Raw genomic sequence first — 17,800 nt, 5'->3', positions numbered from 1 at the left:
AGAACAACAAGTATAGAGTGGTGGTGCTTGATCTCGACCTCATTTGGAGTCGAAGAGCGTCAGGTCATTTTGATCCATTGTCCATCTTTTTATTCCTTTTTTATTGGATAAGCTAAGAAATCTTGATTCATTGTCCATCTTCTTCCAAGCTCCAGCTGATCTTTGAGGTTTGCAAAAAGTGAAGCACTTGAAAGTCAGCTGCAATTTCACACTTTCGCAAGAAAAGAAGAAAGCGAGAGAGAATCATGCTGGAGAGGCAAAGCTTCTGCTGGTCTTTTGATTGCCTTAACGAAGCATGCTTGCAGAAATTTTCAGCTGACAAAATCTAACCAGTAAGAATTCACTGTGGGAAGTGCAGCTAAGGGAGAAAGTTCTCTGGGGAACATACAGCTACATATAACCGTGTGTATATGTAAATTCAATCTTACTGTGCGCAACTAAAAATTGCATGAAATATGCACTATGTCTCTGAATAAAAGAATAAGATTTGATTTACGTATCGTCGGATGAATCACATGAAAAACATGGAGTCTAAACTATAGAATTCAGTAATTACATATAACAGTTAAGAGGGTAAAAATGCTGGATAAAAATTTCGTAAATGGGATTAGGATGCTTAATATTGATGGTTAGTGACGGTTTCATTTGTACGATGCATTAATATTCGACTCTATAGGAACAGGACCCGACTGGACCAATAACCGGGCCTCTTAGTTCACATTTTTTTTTTGTATTGTCCAAATTAAAATATGTGGAGAGAAAATGACACATATAGTCCACGAACTTTGGTTCAACGTAGAATGTGGTCCCTCAACTTTTAATTTGTTAAATATGATCCTTGGGCTTTTGGTACATGTTTAATTTAGTTCCCAAACTATGTGAAATGTTATATGTTGTCCTTCCATTAATTCAAGTTTAGGGACAATATTAAATAATTTCATATTCTAAAAATCATATTATACAAATTAAAAGTTTAGAGACTACATTGCATATTGAGCTAAAATTCATCAATCATATTGCATTTGAATCAAAGTTCATGGTGAATTTGTGTAACCGGCGAAGAATTGGCCAAGTTTTTTTGAAAGAATGGTCTAGACTTCATAATCTTATCTGAAATCTTCGTAACCTGGGGGCGCTTGCTAATCAAGTCGAGGAAATTAACGGGAGATTTATTACCCGTCCATGTAAATTACTCATAAAATAATTCAAAGAAATTCATCTTTACTAAGCACGATACGAGCCCACAGAATATCATCATCATCATCAAACTAACGACGAAAGGCACCAAGAACAGGAGGAAGACATTCGCCATCTCCTTCAGCGCGACCGCGATCGGAGCGAAAGAGGGCGTCAAGCATTTCCGTCTCCGATTCTCTCTCGGCTTTTGCCTTCTTCGGCTTCTCAGTCTCTCTCTCTCTCCCGCTCGATCGATCGCCCGCCGATGGCCGCTCTCCCGTCGATTCTACTCGTGGCCTTCGTGCTTCCCCTGTCCAGCTGCTCCGCGGAGAGGTGAGAAGCAACCTCCGTCGTTTCTCGCATTATCATTTCCTTTCGTTGCGAGTTTTGATCCGGTGCAGACACGCGCGTGCTGTTCTCCTTGATTCGGACATTTTCCGACGATCCGTGTCGCCGTCAGCTTCGGCGCCTCGGTACTCGTAGTTTGGTTTCTAGAGGTTTGAATCGGATCGCCTTTCGCCGGCGGAGCGTTCTGGTTTTCGCGCGTAATGTTGTGTCGCGGACGTTGCTCGAGTTGTTTAGGGATGTTTGTTGATGACGGTATGATATTGCTTAAAATCTCGCTGTGTTGCGAATTTGCTGAGCGGTGAGCACAATATCAATGAAGGATCTTGTCTTCATTCGTTTGGTTGCTCCAGATTCTCTTTCAACTGGAAAAAATTATCAATTTGAAGTCATTTGAAAATCCTCCAGACGATATTTTGCTTGGATTGGTTCGATTTATTTTCCAGCAGAGGTGATTCCCTCGCGAAATTTGTTTTGAAATCTCTGTTGCTATTACTAATTAAGTCCAGGACACAAGCGATGAGTTGGGTATAGGGGATATTTGCCAATATCCTGGTATTGCTTAGAATTTGCTTATTGCTCCAGGAAAGAATGTGACACTTCTTTGTCTTGATTCATTCCTCTTATGGATGAACTTTGAATGTAGCCGTTGGCTGATCAAGTTTCAGGTTTTTGCTGTTCATGATGCCTCCGCTATTGGATTAAACTTTTCTTCCTTTCTCTTTGTCCAATTCTGGACCCTGGACCTTTGTATCCACGATTATTTAGTGCCATATAATTCAAAGAAATTGGTGTTTTGATATGACATTTCTTGGCTTATCCTCACGTTTCAGCAGCCGCAAGGAGCTCAGGGATAAGGAAGTTGACAGGAACATGGTCATTGCAACGGGGAACTCATTGATTTCCAACAGAATTAACCCCTCACGAGTTGTCCAGCTCTCGTGGCGACCAAGGTCAGGTATTTCCATGAAGTCTCACTCTTGTTAGATGGATAGCGCCTTATTTCATCAATGTACTGTTTTTGGAATCGTTGTTCATTCCATATCTTTCTCCTTGCGCAAGAAGGACGAACATGTGTAGCATTTTTTTAATCTGTATGGTTACAGGATATATTAATGTTTCTTATACGGATCAATTCTCATGCGAGCGTAAATGATTCACGGTGCAAACTTTTCTTGATTTAAACGGTATATTGAATTACTCTAAGGGGCTAAAGTTTCCTTCCCTTGACAGGGTCTTTTTGTATAGGGGTTTTATGACAGATGAAGAGTGTGATCACCTTAAGTCGTTGGTATATCTCTTCCTTCCCCGTTGTTACTGTTGATCAATATGCACACATGTAAAAACTTCTGTTGGTAGGTCCATGGTACAAATGAGAACATGAGGAGGGATGGTGATTTGGAGAAAGTTGCTACTCAAAGGCGTTTGTTGAGCTCTAAAATTCCATTAGATCTGACAGTGAGTTTTTGACTTTTATGCATCTTCATTTCAAATAAATTCTGCAGTTAAAGTTTTCGATTCGCTGCTGTAGCTTTTAAATTCTGCAGTGAGTTTTTGACTTTTATAGCAGAGGTCTGGATAATTAAGGTTTATGGACACTCGTCATGTCATGTTACACTGGCTATGCTTCAATTGCAGTCTTCTTGACTTCTTTAGCTGCAACTTGCTGTATTGACATTCCTCTCGTCAAGATCACCTATTGTGCACGATAGTTTAAAAACCTTGTTATTTATTTTATAATTTACCATTTGTTGCACCTGAGAAGTTGATGACACTAGAACTCTAAAGTCCTTAACTTTTGCATGTGACAATTAATACCAATATCAGTTGCTGTAATTGTGCTCTTATCCACATGTAGATTGTTGACTTTATAGCATTTAATGGTATGTGAGGTGTATCATTCTTTTAAAGGTATCTCCTTTTTTTCCTTCAGAAGTATCAGATAGATGCCCTAATGGATTCCTTATTATTTATCCATATGTAAAGCTTCATAGCAGTGTCAGTTCAACATTTCTTGCTTGAATGGTTCATTGAATTGATCAGGTTTGAAAATATTTGTAGTGCATAGAAGTTTCATAATCTTCCACGTTTCTTAGGAATTCACTTAATTGAAAATAGTGTTGCTTCGTTTTTTTTTTGGTCAGAGTGTTGCTTTGTTAAAGCAATTTATTATGGGGCAGTTAAGAAAAATCCTAGATCCTCAGTATCATAATGTTTTTCTGGTTGATTGGCTCCTCTAAACTCCAAAGGGGGAGTTTCTTTCTTAGCAGAATAAGGGTAGTGAAAACTTTTGGAAAGCTGTTCCAGATTTGAGTTAAATTAACCAACAGTGTACCTTTGCTCCTCTTAGGATGACATAGTGACAAGGATCGAGGAAAGGATTTCAGCTTGGAGTTTTCTCCCGAAAGGTACTTGCTTCATGTAGTCCCTGTCTTAAGTCCTTGAAGGGCTGCCTTGTGTACACCATCTATACTAAGATAATTTGACTATCACGATGTTACAGAGATGGGCAGGCGCATACAGATAATGCATTTCGGGTTGGAAGAAGGTAAACTAAAGTATGATTATTACGGTAATGCTTCCGTGCCAACACAGGCCAAGAATTTGATGGCAACGGTTATTTTGTATCTTTCAAATGTCACTCAGGGTGGGGAGATACTTTTCCCTGAGTCAGAGGTGAGAAGAGCTTAGCCTCAATCTATCCCTAGTACTTCTGCAATTGTAGTGCAAACTCACTTTTTTCCCTTACTTCGAGTCTCTCAGTTGAACGGCAAGAGCTGGTCTGATTGTAGCAAGAGTGATGACATCTTGAGACCAATGAAAGGGGATGCCATCTTGTTTTTCTCTCTCCATCTCGATGCATCTCCTGACACGAGAAGCACCCACGCAAGGTGCCCCGTCCTTGAAGGTGAAATGTGGTGTGCAATGAAGCTCTTTCACATACGAGCCCTAGACAGTGAAAAGATATCCTTGGACTCTGACAGCGACGGCTGCACTGATGAGGATGAGAATTGTCCGAGATGGGCTGCCGCCGGAGAATGCCAAAAGAATCCTGTATACATGGTCGGCTCGCCAGATTACTACGGGACATGTAGGAAGAGTTGCAATGCATGCTGATGGCACCCTTACCCGGCTTCGCACCGAAAGCTGAGGTTCTGACTCTCACTTGTCTATCATGCAAAAGCGAACTGGCAAATGTAAATGGTCGGGAATAGTCTCAGTTTCTCATGGACTCCATCCGATGCTGAAGAGAGTTTCAGGTTCTCATGTCTACGTCGGCGGGAAAGCTTCATGTCAGGATCTTTTAGAATAGCAATCAGTTGCCAATACGAGACAAAGCTAATCACGTTACAGACTCTATACAAGGATTTGGTCTTAATGGGGTTTAATCCCATCATTGTAATTCTTCTTTTGTATTCATGATCCGCTCGATATAAGAATAACAAACAGCTAAATAATCTGCTCATCCGAAAATCCCTGCGCATTAGATTCTTGATCAAACTAATACTAAGATCACATGGTGGGTTTGAAAACAGAGGTTTTTAGGTGCCTCAAGAACACGACGTTGACTAGGTAAAAACGTTTGGCAGCTTCATCAAAAGTCGACTCTTTTCCGTGTGTACTCTCGCCGTAACTTGGATGATCACCGCCTTTGACGGTTTACAGCTGACAACCAGAGCAAATTCTGTCCCTTTTTTCCCAGATTTAACATCATATCCTAAACATCAAAACGACCCAAAAGGTCAAAAGCAAAGCGTTACGCCTTAAGCCATCAGACGCGACCATAGTGAAGCAAATCTTGAGCAGCTTTTATTTCATAATCAATTGAGAAACAAAACGATCGCCTAATCGATTTTGGGATCGTGAACGATTTTTAGGTCGGGACAGCATCTTTCAATCTGCAAGTTACCGACTTTTAATCTCTCACGGGCGCGCAAGCTAACTGGCCGTCAAGCAGCAAAATCGCGATTTTGAGAGATTCGAAACGCGCGGATCGATTCATAACCGAGAAGCGCCGCGCGCTCGATCGCCGACCCCCCCGCGTGGTCGAGTTACGGAGCAGATTCGACGGAGGGGACCGAGCTCGGCTTCTTCAGGGAACAAGCGGATTTGAAAGCTTCGATCTGCGATTGGCACTTCAGGTAATCGCCCCTGTTCTCTTCCAAGCACTTCTTCAGAGCCTCCACGTCGCATGGCGACATCACCTTCTTCGCGCCATTGTTCTCCGCCGCCTTCTCGTCCCCCTTCATCCTTTCTCGAAGCTCGAAAAAAAACACCAAAACTTCCTTGGTTTGGGCTGCCGCTGAGCGTGAGCGACGAAGGGGGGCGAGAGCCTAGAAATCATCTAAATTTCACGGGGCGATGCGCCAAGACTCGAAACGCTGCGTTTTTTGAGCGGTCCGTTCATTCTCGCCGGAGTCGCATTCCCCCGTGTTGGGTTTAAAATTCATCCTCCGAAATCATAATGCAATTCTCTTTCGATCCGAACGTGCGACCCGAGGGAGTACATCTCTTGGTCCAAAAGAAGAAGAGAAAATGAATTAAATGGTTCATAAACTTTGGTTCAATATGCAATGTGATCCATGAATTTTTAATTTATTTAATGTGGTCTCCGAATTATAGCCCAATGTGTAATGTGGTCCATGAACTTTCTATTTGTTTAATGTCGTCCATCGACTTTTCGTACATGTTCTATTTAGTTCCTAAACTAAATAAAAATGTTCAATATTGTCCTTCCATTACTTCAAGTTCAGGGACAATATTAAACATTTTTATATAATTCAAGTACTAAGTTGAACACGTATCAAAAGTCCAAGGATAACAAATTAAAAATTTAGGGACTACATTGTACACTGGGCCAAAGTTTAGGGACTATTTGTGTCCTATTGTCAAAAGAAAATTGTTTTCATAGTAGATTTTTTTTTTCAGTTTGTTTAGGTAAAAAAGACGTTGTCAATCAAATAAACCAACCGTAAATATTTTCTTGCTTCGAACATTAACAAACGGGTATTGGGATTAAGATGTGATGGGTGTAACTCTTTTTGACACCGGAATGTGATGTACACAGTTCGACCAACATTTTGACCCCCATCTAAATGCTCTAGGACTCCGTAGCAAGAGCTCCATTTCCAACTCTGTTTTGTAAGATATATCAACAAAAGAAGTATGATATTCTCAGGGAAAAACTGTCATCGACAAATTTTGAGCTTTGAACATAAAGAAACCAAGAAACGTTTCGAGTGGAAAGTTGGGGCAGGAATTCTAGAGAGAAAATGTACCACGAAAGCTTTCTTCATGAATCCCATAAAAACAGTGTCGTGTGCTATCCGTACTGTTGGTTAGTGGTAGTGCTATAAAAAAATTCTAGGTACAGGGGAGAAATGTAAGGAAAATAAACCAATGAATAGCAAACTCGTGTAGCTATCGCTTCGCTGGTGAAAGAGAAGAAGCCGGGGTTTAGGCGCCCGGGGAACTCTTCATGGTAGGTGTAGTTCCCTGGTAGAGACTGTGATCCGGATCAATGGGAAACAGCTACTGATTAAGCGCCAGAATGAAGCAAGGCTTGCATTTCCGGGAGCATCCTCCTTACGTTAGGGACGGCAGGGTTCATCTTAAAGATTCGCCACGGCCAACATATACGTCTAACCCTTTGCCGGCCCTTCTTTTCCTTGCCATCCACCTCTTCTAGCTGTCTCGTCAGCGCTTCTATCCGCTCCCGGAGCCCTGCCGCCCTGCTATCAGCCAGCTGAAGCGACCTTTCTGCCGCCTCCTGCGCAGCCATTGCAGCGGCTGCAAGGTCTTCTTTCAGTTTTAGCTTCCCATTTGATATGTCCAAAGCTGCCTTGGTCTTCTCCAATTCTTGCTTCAGAATGATGACCTAACCAGTGTTATTTTGACCAACATGGACTGGTGAATACTATAACCAATTACCAACATCGACTCCATATGAAAAACCAGTATTATCTTGACCACTGTGGATCTAAATCTCTCTACAACTGAAAAATGATGGAAGACAATTCTTGAACAAAAGCACTGAGACTGTGAAAGAACATGGCTTTGCATCAGGGATGCAGGAAGTCTAGAATGCAATTTGGTTATGACGGTCTATGATTTGGCATAATGCAAGAATTATGCTAATACATAACAACTTATAACTGAAAAAACTTAGTAAACAAGAGAGATGGATAACATTACTGATCACAATTCACGATCACTTAAAGAAGTTATTATGCCATCGTTTTTTTCCCTGGTGGACAAACTTGATAACTTTTCTTATCTGAATAAACAGACGTAATGCATAATTGATCAGCCACTGCATTTATTTTATAAAAGTTCAGTGCCTTACACACAAGCTAAAATCATTTGAGATCAATCCAAACAAAATCCGGCAAATATGATATTCCAATGTTAAGTTAATTTCTTCCATGGGGCGATGAATAAGAAGACAGCAATATTCTTCCTAGTCTATCTTGATCAATGCAAAATTTTCGAATAAAAGCCTTTAATAATTAAAGGAAAGAAGAAAAATAGAACAGCTTCAGAGGAAATTTAAGCAGAAACTACAAGTTTAATCAAGAAAAATTCACTTCTGAGAGAGAGCTATTACCACTTTATCACGTTCTTCAATTTCATTCTTCCCTGCTACCACTTCCAACTCACAAGCTTCTCTCCATCTGGCAACCTCTACTTCAGTTTCTTTAATTTCGTTCAATAACTCCTCAACCTTTCCACAATGAAGAAGAAAATTGAGTCAGCAAAAAATTATCATGTTGCAGATGCTTACAGAGTCCCCGAATAATCACTTGAATGAGCCACATCATTACATTTTGAGCTAATAGCCTCTCTCTTTCTTCCAATTCTTTTATGTACAGTGTGTTTTCGGCAATTTCCTGAGCTTGTTTGTTTGTAAGGCTCTGTAGACGCTCGGTATCTGACCTGATAGCGGAACAACAGCAATCACTAAAAAGTCACGCATTTAATCATAGGAAGGGGCTATTTCAACATATGGGCTAGCTGTTCTGAGCATCATAGTAAATTAGTGCTTCCTTTCAAAAGCTGGTCTCCTTGCAATGCTGTGTGAAAACATCTATGAAACCGGATGAAAAAGGGAACTCAATACAGGAAATTTGATCACCATCCACAGGATAAGAGACTTGCATGTGAGCACTTTCGCATGCAAGAGTACAAGAGGATTTGCAAACGATCACTTATCCAAGCTATTATTACAAGTAAAGCATAGGTCCTCACTTGTTACAGATTTCAAATGTGCTCAAAACTTAAAGCTTGGAGACACATCATAGTTCTCCAGAGGATGAATGGATTCGTGAAGCCCAGAAAAAGGTTTGAGATAAGAAAACGGTTTGTGAATTTTTACATTTCTTACACAATGCTCACATTGATCTTTTGCGTTATATCTTTCCTATACTTTAGGAAGTGACTTTACTCAACAAAGGCAAACACCCTTAGCACGGCTGGAATCTTTTAACAAGTTAAAAAATAAAGAATAGTCCTCGAGAGTTCCTATTCCACCTGGAAGAGAGAGCACATAACAAGGAAAGGAATGGAGAAAGCAAATATGGAATGTGCCGTCCATCCTGTTGTACCTTGATTCCTCTAAAGATTTCCTCAACTGAGTGATTTCTTGCCTCAAATTCTTCATTATTCTCTCTACAGTTGAAGCCTGGTCATAAGAAACAAAATCAGACAAGGGTATTCTCATAGAGACTCACTATTGGTATTCTTTACAGACCAACCATTCGCAATATTCTCTTGCCAGTCTAGTTTTTCTTAAATGTCAACACAGATGCCAGTAATTCAGCAAATTGAAATTAGCAAAGTAATTATTGACAAAAACAAAAAACAAAAAAACATATGAAAGGACACTAATGAATAATGATTTTTATGCCAATTTTTAGAAGGATCATAATGTCGGCCAAAAGCAGCCACACATGCGAAAAACACAGATGAATAGGCAGATAGAGACGCATACAAGTGCACCTTGCGCACACGAAGCAATGCCTCTACCGTGTGAAACTTAAATGGAGATCATCCTTTTCTACCTTTCTAGCTTATAACTTTGTTATGGCAGAAGGTTGCAGTATGTCAGGACTCGTGACATCGGAAAAGATTGGCGCTGCACCTCCTAGAAGAATCTTTCTTGAGTTTCTCTTCAGTAAAGCATGCTATCATTTATGTGTTTCTGGAGACAGGTCCTCATATACACTATCAAAATGGATTTTTACTAGAAATAATCACATAACAGAATCAGGAAGTTTCAATGTGGAATTGTGAGTTATCATCTTCACCGACCTCACGCTTGCCCTCTCAATAATAGAATTTGTTGTATTTAAAGTAATACCAAATGATTTATGCTGTGCACCACTGAATTAGGATTGACAAGATTTTACCTAAAATACCACACAGTTGACGAAAGTGTAGCATTAGTTGGCACAACAAAGAAGGGGACTCTAAATGCATTTCAAATAACATTGAACTAGTACATGTTCAAAATGGATTGAACAAGACAAAGAACTAAACATACCAGACTAACAACTTCCTCCTCGCAGTCGCTACCATCTGACTTACTCCCGGTACTAGATGCGCCCGAGCTCTCCATTGGTTGCTCGGGATTCCCACTTCCCATCATAAACCCGAACCCAACACCCCGTAACCCACGTTCGGCAAATTGCAACAGTGCCACCCTCTTCTGCTCATTACCCCCTCTCAACTTATTCAGACTCCTCTCCACAGCCTCCTTCTCGACGAGAGCAACCCTCAACAGGCTACTGATATCGCGGTTTTCCTCCGTCAAACTCACCACGCTGTTCTCCAATTGCTTTCTCTCCTTTTTCTTCGTTTCCTTATAATCATTGACTTTTGATCTTGCCACATCAACAAGCCTTGTAATTTCGGATATTTCTTCCGACACCGATCTCGATTCTCGGTCTAGTTCTTCTCCCGTATCTGGGCTTTCATCTTCGTCTCTCTCGACGACCTCCTCATCATCCAGACTCTCTATTATCCTTGCCAAGCTCTCCTTCACCGCCTTTACCGAATCCGCGATTCTCAGCAGAAACTCCTTTTGCTTCTCCCTCTCCGCCTCCAATCCGTGAAACTTCTCCCTGTACACTTCAATCTCGATCCTAAGCCCTTCTCTCTCCCTCAACTCCTCTTCAAACCTCGCCACGGACTCCTCTTCCCTCTCCGCGGCCGAATCCTCCAGCTCCTTAATCCTCCCGCGGAGCGAGTCTCTCTCGCTCGACAAGCCATCCACGGCCTCTCTCAAGCTCGCGGTTCGGCCGATCGCTTCGTCTCGCTGCCGCCGGACGAGAGCCAAGTCCTCCTCCATGGCCGCCGACTTCGATTGGAGGTGCTGGAGCGATTCGCGGGCGGACTCGAGCTCGGAGGAGAGGAGGAGGCCATGGTCGGAGTCGTCGTCGGCGGCGGCGGCGAGAGCGGGAGTCGGAGGATCAGGGCCGTCGGTGTGGGGATCGGGCGGTGGTTCCGTGGCGGTTTCCATGGTCCATAGAGTGTTGAGTGACGAGGGAGTTTCATAGGCACAAGGAAAGCTTTTCGAGAAAAGGAGCAAGAAAATGTGGGAAGGGGATTCCGCGAAACTAACAGTCAAAGCAATGGAGGGGAAGAGGAAAGTACGGGTAGGTCGGGATTTGGCGGGGTTCTTCTTCGATTTTGGTCTGTTTGGTTGCGGAGAAAGCCGAAGAAAATGTTCGGAACGGGGATACGGCGAGAATGGATTAGGCCCAGAGTTTATTAAATTAAAAGAGAGAGAGGGGGGGGGGGGGATGTCCAAAAAAATAGCACTTAAACACTTATTCAATGTCCAATTTGGTATTTATTTGAGATAGTTTAAAGAAACTTTCAATAGTGAAAAATTACTAAAAATGTTGTGACATCACTAATTACTGATAGAAACAAAAAAATTTATTTTTCTAATTAAGAAACTTTACATTTTGATAACTATCTTTTCGTGATGGTAAGAAAAGCAAGCATGCGATTAAAATAATTGCATGACTTTTTAAGCAAGAAAAAAATAATATAAGTTAGGGGGGTGATTGCTTCTCGATCCGGTTTAGTTTTGAGGTGGAACCGGGAACCGGACAAGAATGACTTGTTCCCAAAATTAGGAATCATGGACTGGACCGGTTGGTCTTAGGACCGGGAACCGGATCGAACCACCGACCCGTGACGCAGCGTTCAGCGAATAATTCAAGCAAAACCTTGCTTAGAGAGAAAAATCTCGAAATTCAATATTGATGATAATGTTCTGTTTTTGAAAAAGAACCCTAAAACAAGCTTATATATCCCTAAACCAAACCCTACTAGGATTAGAAAACATAAAACATCAAAATTACAAAACTGCCCTTAAAATTAAAACCCATAAAAAATTATTAAAAAAATGAAAAACCCATGTAAACGACCCCGAATCGCTAAAATCCATCATAGTCATAGCCAAAGGCGGTGAGTTTTGTTCAGAACGCTGTTTCGCTTAAAACGCCCGAATTTGAGCCCAATCCGATGTCGTCAACCGGGTCCGCCGATTCTAGTCGCATCACCATTTCACCTTCCGTTTGGACTTCTGCCTGTCCAACCGGTCCAGAAACGCTTCACTAATAGATTCTGCATCATTCTCCTCCACTTGAAAAGAACTCGTTCTCGAGTTAAAATCAGGATCTGGATATAACGGCTCTGTGGACTCATGAAACGGTGATTCATCGGCAATATTGAAAGTGTTAGATATGCCCATACTATGTGGATGGTCTATAACATAAGCATTATCGTTGATCTTCTTGCTGACAGTGTAAGGTCCATACTTCCTTTGCTGCAATTTGCTATAAGATCCAACTGGTAATCGCTCTTTACGAAGAAAAACCATGACCTGATCACCTACCGCAAACACCTGCTTCCGCCTGTGCTTATCTGCTGCAGCTTTATACTTCTGATTAGCTTCCTCCAGCTTCTGTTTGACTTCATGATGCACCTCCACAATCTGTTTAGCCATATGATCCGCTGTTACACTTTTATTCACCTGCTTAGGCAACTGTACCAAATCCAGAGTATGCCGAGGTGCCTTTGTATAAACAACAGAAAAATGTGACCTGCCAATAGAACTATGAACTGCATTATTATAAGCAAACTTTGCTTGTGATAAAGCAACATCCCATTGCTTCGGCTTATCTCCACAAATGCTTCGAATCAAATTTCCCAGAGTTCTATTAACCACCTCTGTTTGCCCATCAGTCTGCGGGTGAACAGTGCTACTGAAATTCAAAGATGAATCAAACAGTTTCCATAAAGTCCGCCAAAAATGCCCTAGAAATTTACTATCCCTATCTGAGGTAATAGACTTGGGCACACCATGCAAACGAACCACTTCCTTAAAGAGTAATCTAGCCACACTTACTGCATCAGAAGTTTTCCTACAAGGAATGAAGTGCGCCATCTTGGAAAATCTGTCAACCACAACGAAAACAGAATCCATGCCTCTTTGTGTCCGTGGTAAACCAAGCACAAAATCCATGGACAGATCTTCCCATATATTGTCAGGAACAAGTAATGGCATATATAAACCTGTATTATTAGATTTCCCCTTAGCAGTCTGGCAAACATAACACTTTTGTACGTACCTGCTGACATCTCTACGCAACTGGGGCCAGTAAAATCGCTCCTGGACTGCAGCAATAGTTTTATCACGACCCAAGTGTGCAGCTAATCCACCATCATGTAAATCACGAATTACCTTCTCTCGTAATGATGTTCGAGGACGGCAAAGCTGGTTGCTACGTATCAAATAGCCATTCTGCACATAAAATTCTTGCACAGGTTGGCCAGCAGCACATGACTTCCAAATTTGCCCAAAGTCATCATCATCTGCATAACAATCTTTCAGCTGCTCGAACCCCAAGATGTCTTGGCTTAATGTAATCAACAAGCTAGCTCTCCTACTCAATGCATCTGCTACGACATTATGCACACCTGACTTGTGCTGTAATTTGAAAGGAAATTTTTGCAAAAATTGATATCATCGCGCATGCATATCTTTGCTAATCCTCTTCTGACTATTTAAATACTTCAAAGCTTCATGATCAGAATAAAGGACGAATTCTTTCCCAATCAGATAATGCTCCCAGGTCTTCAAAACTCTTACGACAGAATAAAATTCTTTGTCATAAGTGCTCCACTTCTGTCTCGCCTCGCTAAGCTTCTCACTGAAATAGCAAATTGATCTGCGCTTTTGAGATAAAACAGCTCCTATACCAACTCCACTAGCATCACGGTCCACTTTAAAAAGTTTATCAAAATCAGGTAAAGTAAGAACATGTGCGGTACATAACTTTTCCTTCAGAATAGCCAAACTATTCTCTGCTTCCTTTCCCCATAGAAATTTGCCTTTCTTCATACATTCAGTAATCGGGGCTGCGATAGTATTGAAATTCTTAATAAATCGCCAATAAAAAGTAGCCAACCCATGAAAACTCCTAACGTCAGAAACTATCTTAGGAGTCGACCACTCTTTGATTGCTCTTACCTTCCTCTCATCTACCTCTATTTCTTAAGCAGTAATAATAAACCTCAGGAATAACAGTTTATTAGTTAAAAAACTGCACTACGTAAGATTAATATACAGCTTATTAATCTGCAAAACTGTCAATACCTCCCTTAAGTGCATCATATGATCCTCCTCAGTCTTACTATAAATCAAGATATCATCAAAATAAACTACAATAAATTTGCCAAGAAAAGATTTCAGAACCTGATTCATAAGCCTCATTAAAGTGCTTGGAGCATTGGAAAGTCCGAAAGGCATCACCAACCATTCATACAACCCCTCCTTTGTTTTGAAAGCTGTCTTCCACTCATCTCCGGGCCGAATCCGAATATGATGGTATCCATTCTTCAAATCCAGTTTCGAAAACCACTTAGCACCGTGCAACCTATCCAGCATGTCATCCAATCTCGGAATTGGAAACTTGTAACCCACGGTTATTTTATTAATAGCCCTGCTAACTACACACATCCGCCAACTCCCATCTTTCTTAGGAGTCAACAAGGCCGGAACAGCACACGGGCTCATGCTATTCTGAATGTGCCCCTTTTGCAACAACTCCTCCACCTTCTCTTTTAGAATCTCGCTCTCTTTAGGACTCATCCTGTAGTGCGGTAAATTAGGTAGACTAGCAATAGGAATTAAGTCTATATGGTGCTGAATATCGCGCATAGGCGGCAACCCATCTGGAATCTCTTCAGGTATCAGTTCGCTAAATTCCTTCAATAAAGGCCTGACTGCTTCAGGCTGCTCCTCCACTTGTAATTCAGCCTTAGTCTCAATTGCTTGTTTCACGACCAGCACGTGAATCTGTCGGGTCTCCTTAACCTCAGCTTCAAATTTCCTCGTAAGGGTAAGGAAATTATTTTTAGCAGCTTGTTTTCCTTTGTTCTTCAGTGGCAGTAACGTATACTTCACTTCATCCTTCACAAGGTTATACTGATTGCTTATTTCCGAATGCTGAGCATTTACATCAAATTGCCATGGCCTCCCAAATAACACGTGACATACATCCATGTCTACTACATCACAATATAGCTCATCATGATATTTTCCAATGGAGAATGAAATTTTGCATCGTTCAGTCACCTGAATGTTTTCCACTCTAGATTTAATCCATCCTAACGTATAGGGATTAGGATGCTTCTCCACGGGTATTCCCAACTTCTTCACTGCCTTCTTCCCAATGATATTCTCCATGCTTCCACTATCAATAACCACAGCAAAGATCTTTCCCAAAATGGTGCACCTGGTTCGGAATAACTGATGGCGCTGCGAATCATCTTCATGTTTTAGGGCCAACATCATTCTGCGCACCACACAGTTTACTTGCTCCTCTTCTTCATCTTCAAAATCATCGTCCTCACCATCCGGCGCACAGCAATATCCATCTTCCTCCTCTTCTCTCGCTGCTACGTTTACGGTCTTTCTCTGAGGGCATTCATTAGATCGGTGCCCAAGCTGATTACACCTGTAACACTTTATCGCGGCTGGTTTAGCATAAGGGTTAGGGTTCGTAGTTTTCTGTGCTTGCGTTCCCTTATCCCTCGCATCGTTCATAGGGCTCTTTTCTACCGCCTTATCTTCCTGATTTCGCTCTGCGTTAAAGCGATTATTGAAACTGCTCTTCTCTACCGAACTGCTCGAACTGCTACCTCGATAATTTTCATAGCCTCTTCTTCCCCTGTCTTGCTGCATCAATTCTACCTTCATCGCCATATTCTTGGCTTCAGTTAAATTTCGCAAAAACTGCACTCCAATTTTATCTCGAATGAAGGGTTTTAAACCATCGAGATATCTGTCCACCTGCTGTCCCTTCATCTCTGTTAAATTGTTCCGCTCCGCCAATCTCATAAATTCGGCCGTATACTCATGCACAGTCCGATTGCCCTGCTGACAATGTTGGTACTGCTGGAACATAATCTGTTCATAATCGGGTGGAAAGAATTCCTGCTTCAACATCCTCCTCATTCTAGTCCAAGTTTGAACTCTATCTTTCCCTTCTCGCTCCCTCTTATTCTGCAATCTCTCCCACCATACAGACACACCCCCTTTAATCTACAGGCTACTAATCGCACCCTTTTCTTACTAGGGGTCTCCATATAATCAAAAAATCTATCTATATCCGCAATCCAATCCAGAAATTCTTCTATGCCCAGACTTCTATTAAAATAAGGAATATCGACTTTCAATTTAAAGTCGTTACCTTCACGATCATCGTAACGTCGTCTTCCATCTCTCCTATCATATCCTCTTTGAAATCCTCCATGACGATGTCTGCCGTCATAATCAGCACGTTCCGCATCAAAATAATCGTTTTCTTCTTCTTTCAAACTCTATGAAAACATAGGGTTATGCAACCTGCGGACAGGAACAGGCTTATCAACAGGATCACCGCGAGCAAGATCTGCACCCGGCCTTCTGTCGTTCCGCCGATTCCGGTTCACATCAACGCCGAGACCTTCGAACCGATCTGTTAACTCGTCAAATCGTTCTTCGAAACGACGAAGACTTTGATCGAGTCGTTGATCCAAGCGTTCCATTAAACGCTACTCCAAACGTTGCAGCGCGTCGTCCCCAAGGGTTGGGGCTCCAGTCTCCTGAGCATCGTCATGAAGACCACTGCCAGTCGCCATAGGCTCTGATACCACCTGACGCAGCGTTTAGCGAATAATTCAAGCAAAACCTTGCTTAGAGAGAAAAAACTCGAAATTCAATATTGATGATAATGTTCTGTTCTTGAAAAAGAACCCTAAAACAAGCTTATATATCCCTAAACCAAACCTTACTAGGATTAGAAAACATAAAATATCAAAATTACAAAACTGCCCTTAAAATTAAAACCCATAAAAAATTATTAAAAAAATGAAAAACCCATGTAAATGACCTCGAATCGCTAAAATCCATCGTAGTCATGACCAAAGGTGGTGAGTTTTGTTCAGAACGCCGTTTCGCTTAAAACGCCCGAATTTGAGCCCAATCCGATGTCGTCAACCGGGTCCGCCGGTTCTAGTCGCATCACCGTTTCACCTTCCGTTTGGACTTCTGCCTGTCCAACCGGTCCATAAACGCTTCACTAATAGATTCTGCATTAGTCCGCTCCTATGGAATCAGTAATTTTTTTTCCCACTACTTGATGAAGTAAGAGCTCGTCTAAATCAATTGCATAGAAGCATATAAAAGTTCAATTTGTGCGATTAAGGGAAAACTATAGAAGATAACATTCACCTGACCGAGGAAAACTATCAAGTCCCTTTGTATGAAAATGATAAGTGGAATAGATGGTCTTTGGCCTAATTGCTTCAACGTCGACCAACAAAAAAATTGCTTCTTCATATACAACTTTCCAAAAAGCTCCATAAGTTTCTATGAAAATAATGAGTGGAACAACTCTCCCTTGATAGCACACTAGTTATCTAAAAAAAAAGTATATGTAGTTAGTCCAATTCTCTTCGGAATCAAGAATCGGAGTGCTCGGACACTAATTTCACTTTTAGGAACCAGAAACCGGACTGAGACTTTCGGGAACCGGACCAAATCGGCCGATCTGAGCAGTTCCTGATTCGGGCAATCTGTTTTGCACACCCCTAATATAAGTAGCTATTTCCACTAGTTGCGCGATCTTAAATTTGCCTTATGTTGCCTCCAATTCAAGGTTGTAGTGTACCCCCAAATCCGACGCGCCGTATAGTTTGGTGCGTGATTATGGTTCGT

At 41.6% G+C, this 17,800-nt stretch overlaps 2 protein-coding genes across 5 annotated transcripts; one reads left to right on the top strand and one right to left on the bottom strand.

Moving 5' to 3' along the window:
* Window positions 1–1,256: 1,256 nt before the first annotated feature.
* LOC115671669 (probable prolyl 4-hydroxylase 12) lies at window positions 1,257–4,995 on the top strand. 3 transcript variants are annotated; one of them, XM_030593288.2, is made up of 7 exons: window positions 1,257–1,509; window positions 2,358–2,474; window positions 2,755–2,812; window positions 2,881–2,979; window positions 3,872–3,929; window positions 4,025–4,197; window positions 4,285–4,995. In XM_030593288.2, the coding sequence occupies exons 1-7, from the start codon at window positions 1,442–1,444 to the stop codon at window positions 4,636–4,638; spliced, it is 927 nt and encodes a 308-aa protein (XP_030449148.2). In that variant the 5' UTR covers window positions 1,257–1,441; the 3' UTR covers window positions 4,639–4,995. The 3 variants fall into 3 exon arrangements, with proteins under 3 accessions (XP_030449148.2, XP_056159024.1, XP_030449147.2); XM_056303049.1 differs by having other exon boundaries at window positions 2,355–2,474; window positions 2,770–2,812; XM_030593287.2 differs by having other exon boundaries at window positions 1,258–1,509; window positions 2,355–2,474.
* A 1,802-nt stretch (window positions 4,996–6,797) lies between these two features.
* Window positions 6,798–11,140, bottom strand: LOC115671525 (uncharacterized protein At3g49055). 2 transcript variants are annotated; one of them, XM_030593131.2, is made up of 5 exons: window positions 10,064–11,140; window positions 9,126–9,202; window positions 8,346–8,457; window positions 8,129–8,245; window positions 6,798–7,384 (listed from the first exon to the last, which is right to left on the bottom strand). In XM_030593131.2, the coding sequence occupies exons 1-5, from the start codon at window positions 11,039–11,041 to the stop codon at window positions 7,061–7,063; spliced, it is 1,608 nt and encodes a 535-aa protein (XP_030448991.2). In that variant the 5' UTR covers window positions 11,042–11,140; the 3' UTR covers window positions 6,798–7,060. The 2 variants fall into 2 exon arrangements, with proteins under 2 accessions (XP_030448991.2, XP_030448990.2); XM_030593130.2 differs by having other exon boundaries at window positions 6,798–7,399; window positions 10,064–11,138.
* Between the last annotated feature and the right edge of the window lie 6,660 nt (window positions 11,141–17,800).

Source organism: Syzygium oleosum, unplaced genomic scaffold, assembly GCF_021117445.2.
Source record: "Syzygium oleosum isolate NSW1041296 unplaced genomic scaffold, Sole_v2.1 Sole_v2.25, whole genome shotgun sequence".
In the NCBI taxonomy this organism is placed as follows: Eukaryota; Viridiplantae; Streptophyta; class Magnoliopsida; order Myrtales; family Myrtaceae; genus Syzygium; species Syzygium oleosum.
This window is presented reverse-complemented; position numbering and strand designations above follow the sequence as displayed.

Coding starts and splice junctions, on each gene's coding strand:
- LOC115671669 (XM_030593287.2), top strand. CDS start 1,442: ATGGCCGCTCTCCCGTCGATTCTACTCGTGGCCTTCGTGCTTCCCCTG. Junction 2,475..2,754: donor CAGCTCTCGTGGCGACCAAG/GTCAGGTATTTC, acceptor TTCCCTTGACAG/GGTCTTTTTGTATAGGGGTT. Junction 2,813..2,880: donor GTGATCACCTTAAGTCGTTG/GTATATCTCTTC, acceptor TTCTGTTGGTAG/GTCCATGGTACAAATGAGAA.
- LOC115671525 (XM_030593130.2), bottom strand. CDS start 11,041: ATGGAAACCGCCACGGAACCACCGCCCGATCCCCACACCGACGGCCCT. Junction 8,246..8,345: donor AGAGGCTATTAGCTCAAAAT/GTAATGATGTGG, acceptor CATTGTGGAAAG/GTTGAGGAGTTATTGAACGA. Junction 7,400..8,128: donor TTGAAGAACGTGATAAAGTG/GTAATAGCTCTC, acceptor AACACTGGTTAG/GTCATCATTCTGAAGCAAGA.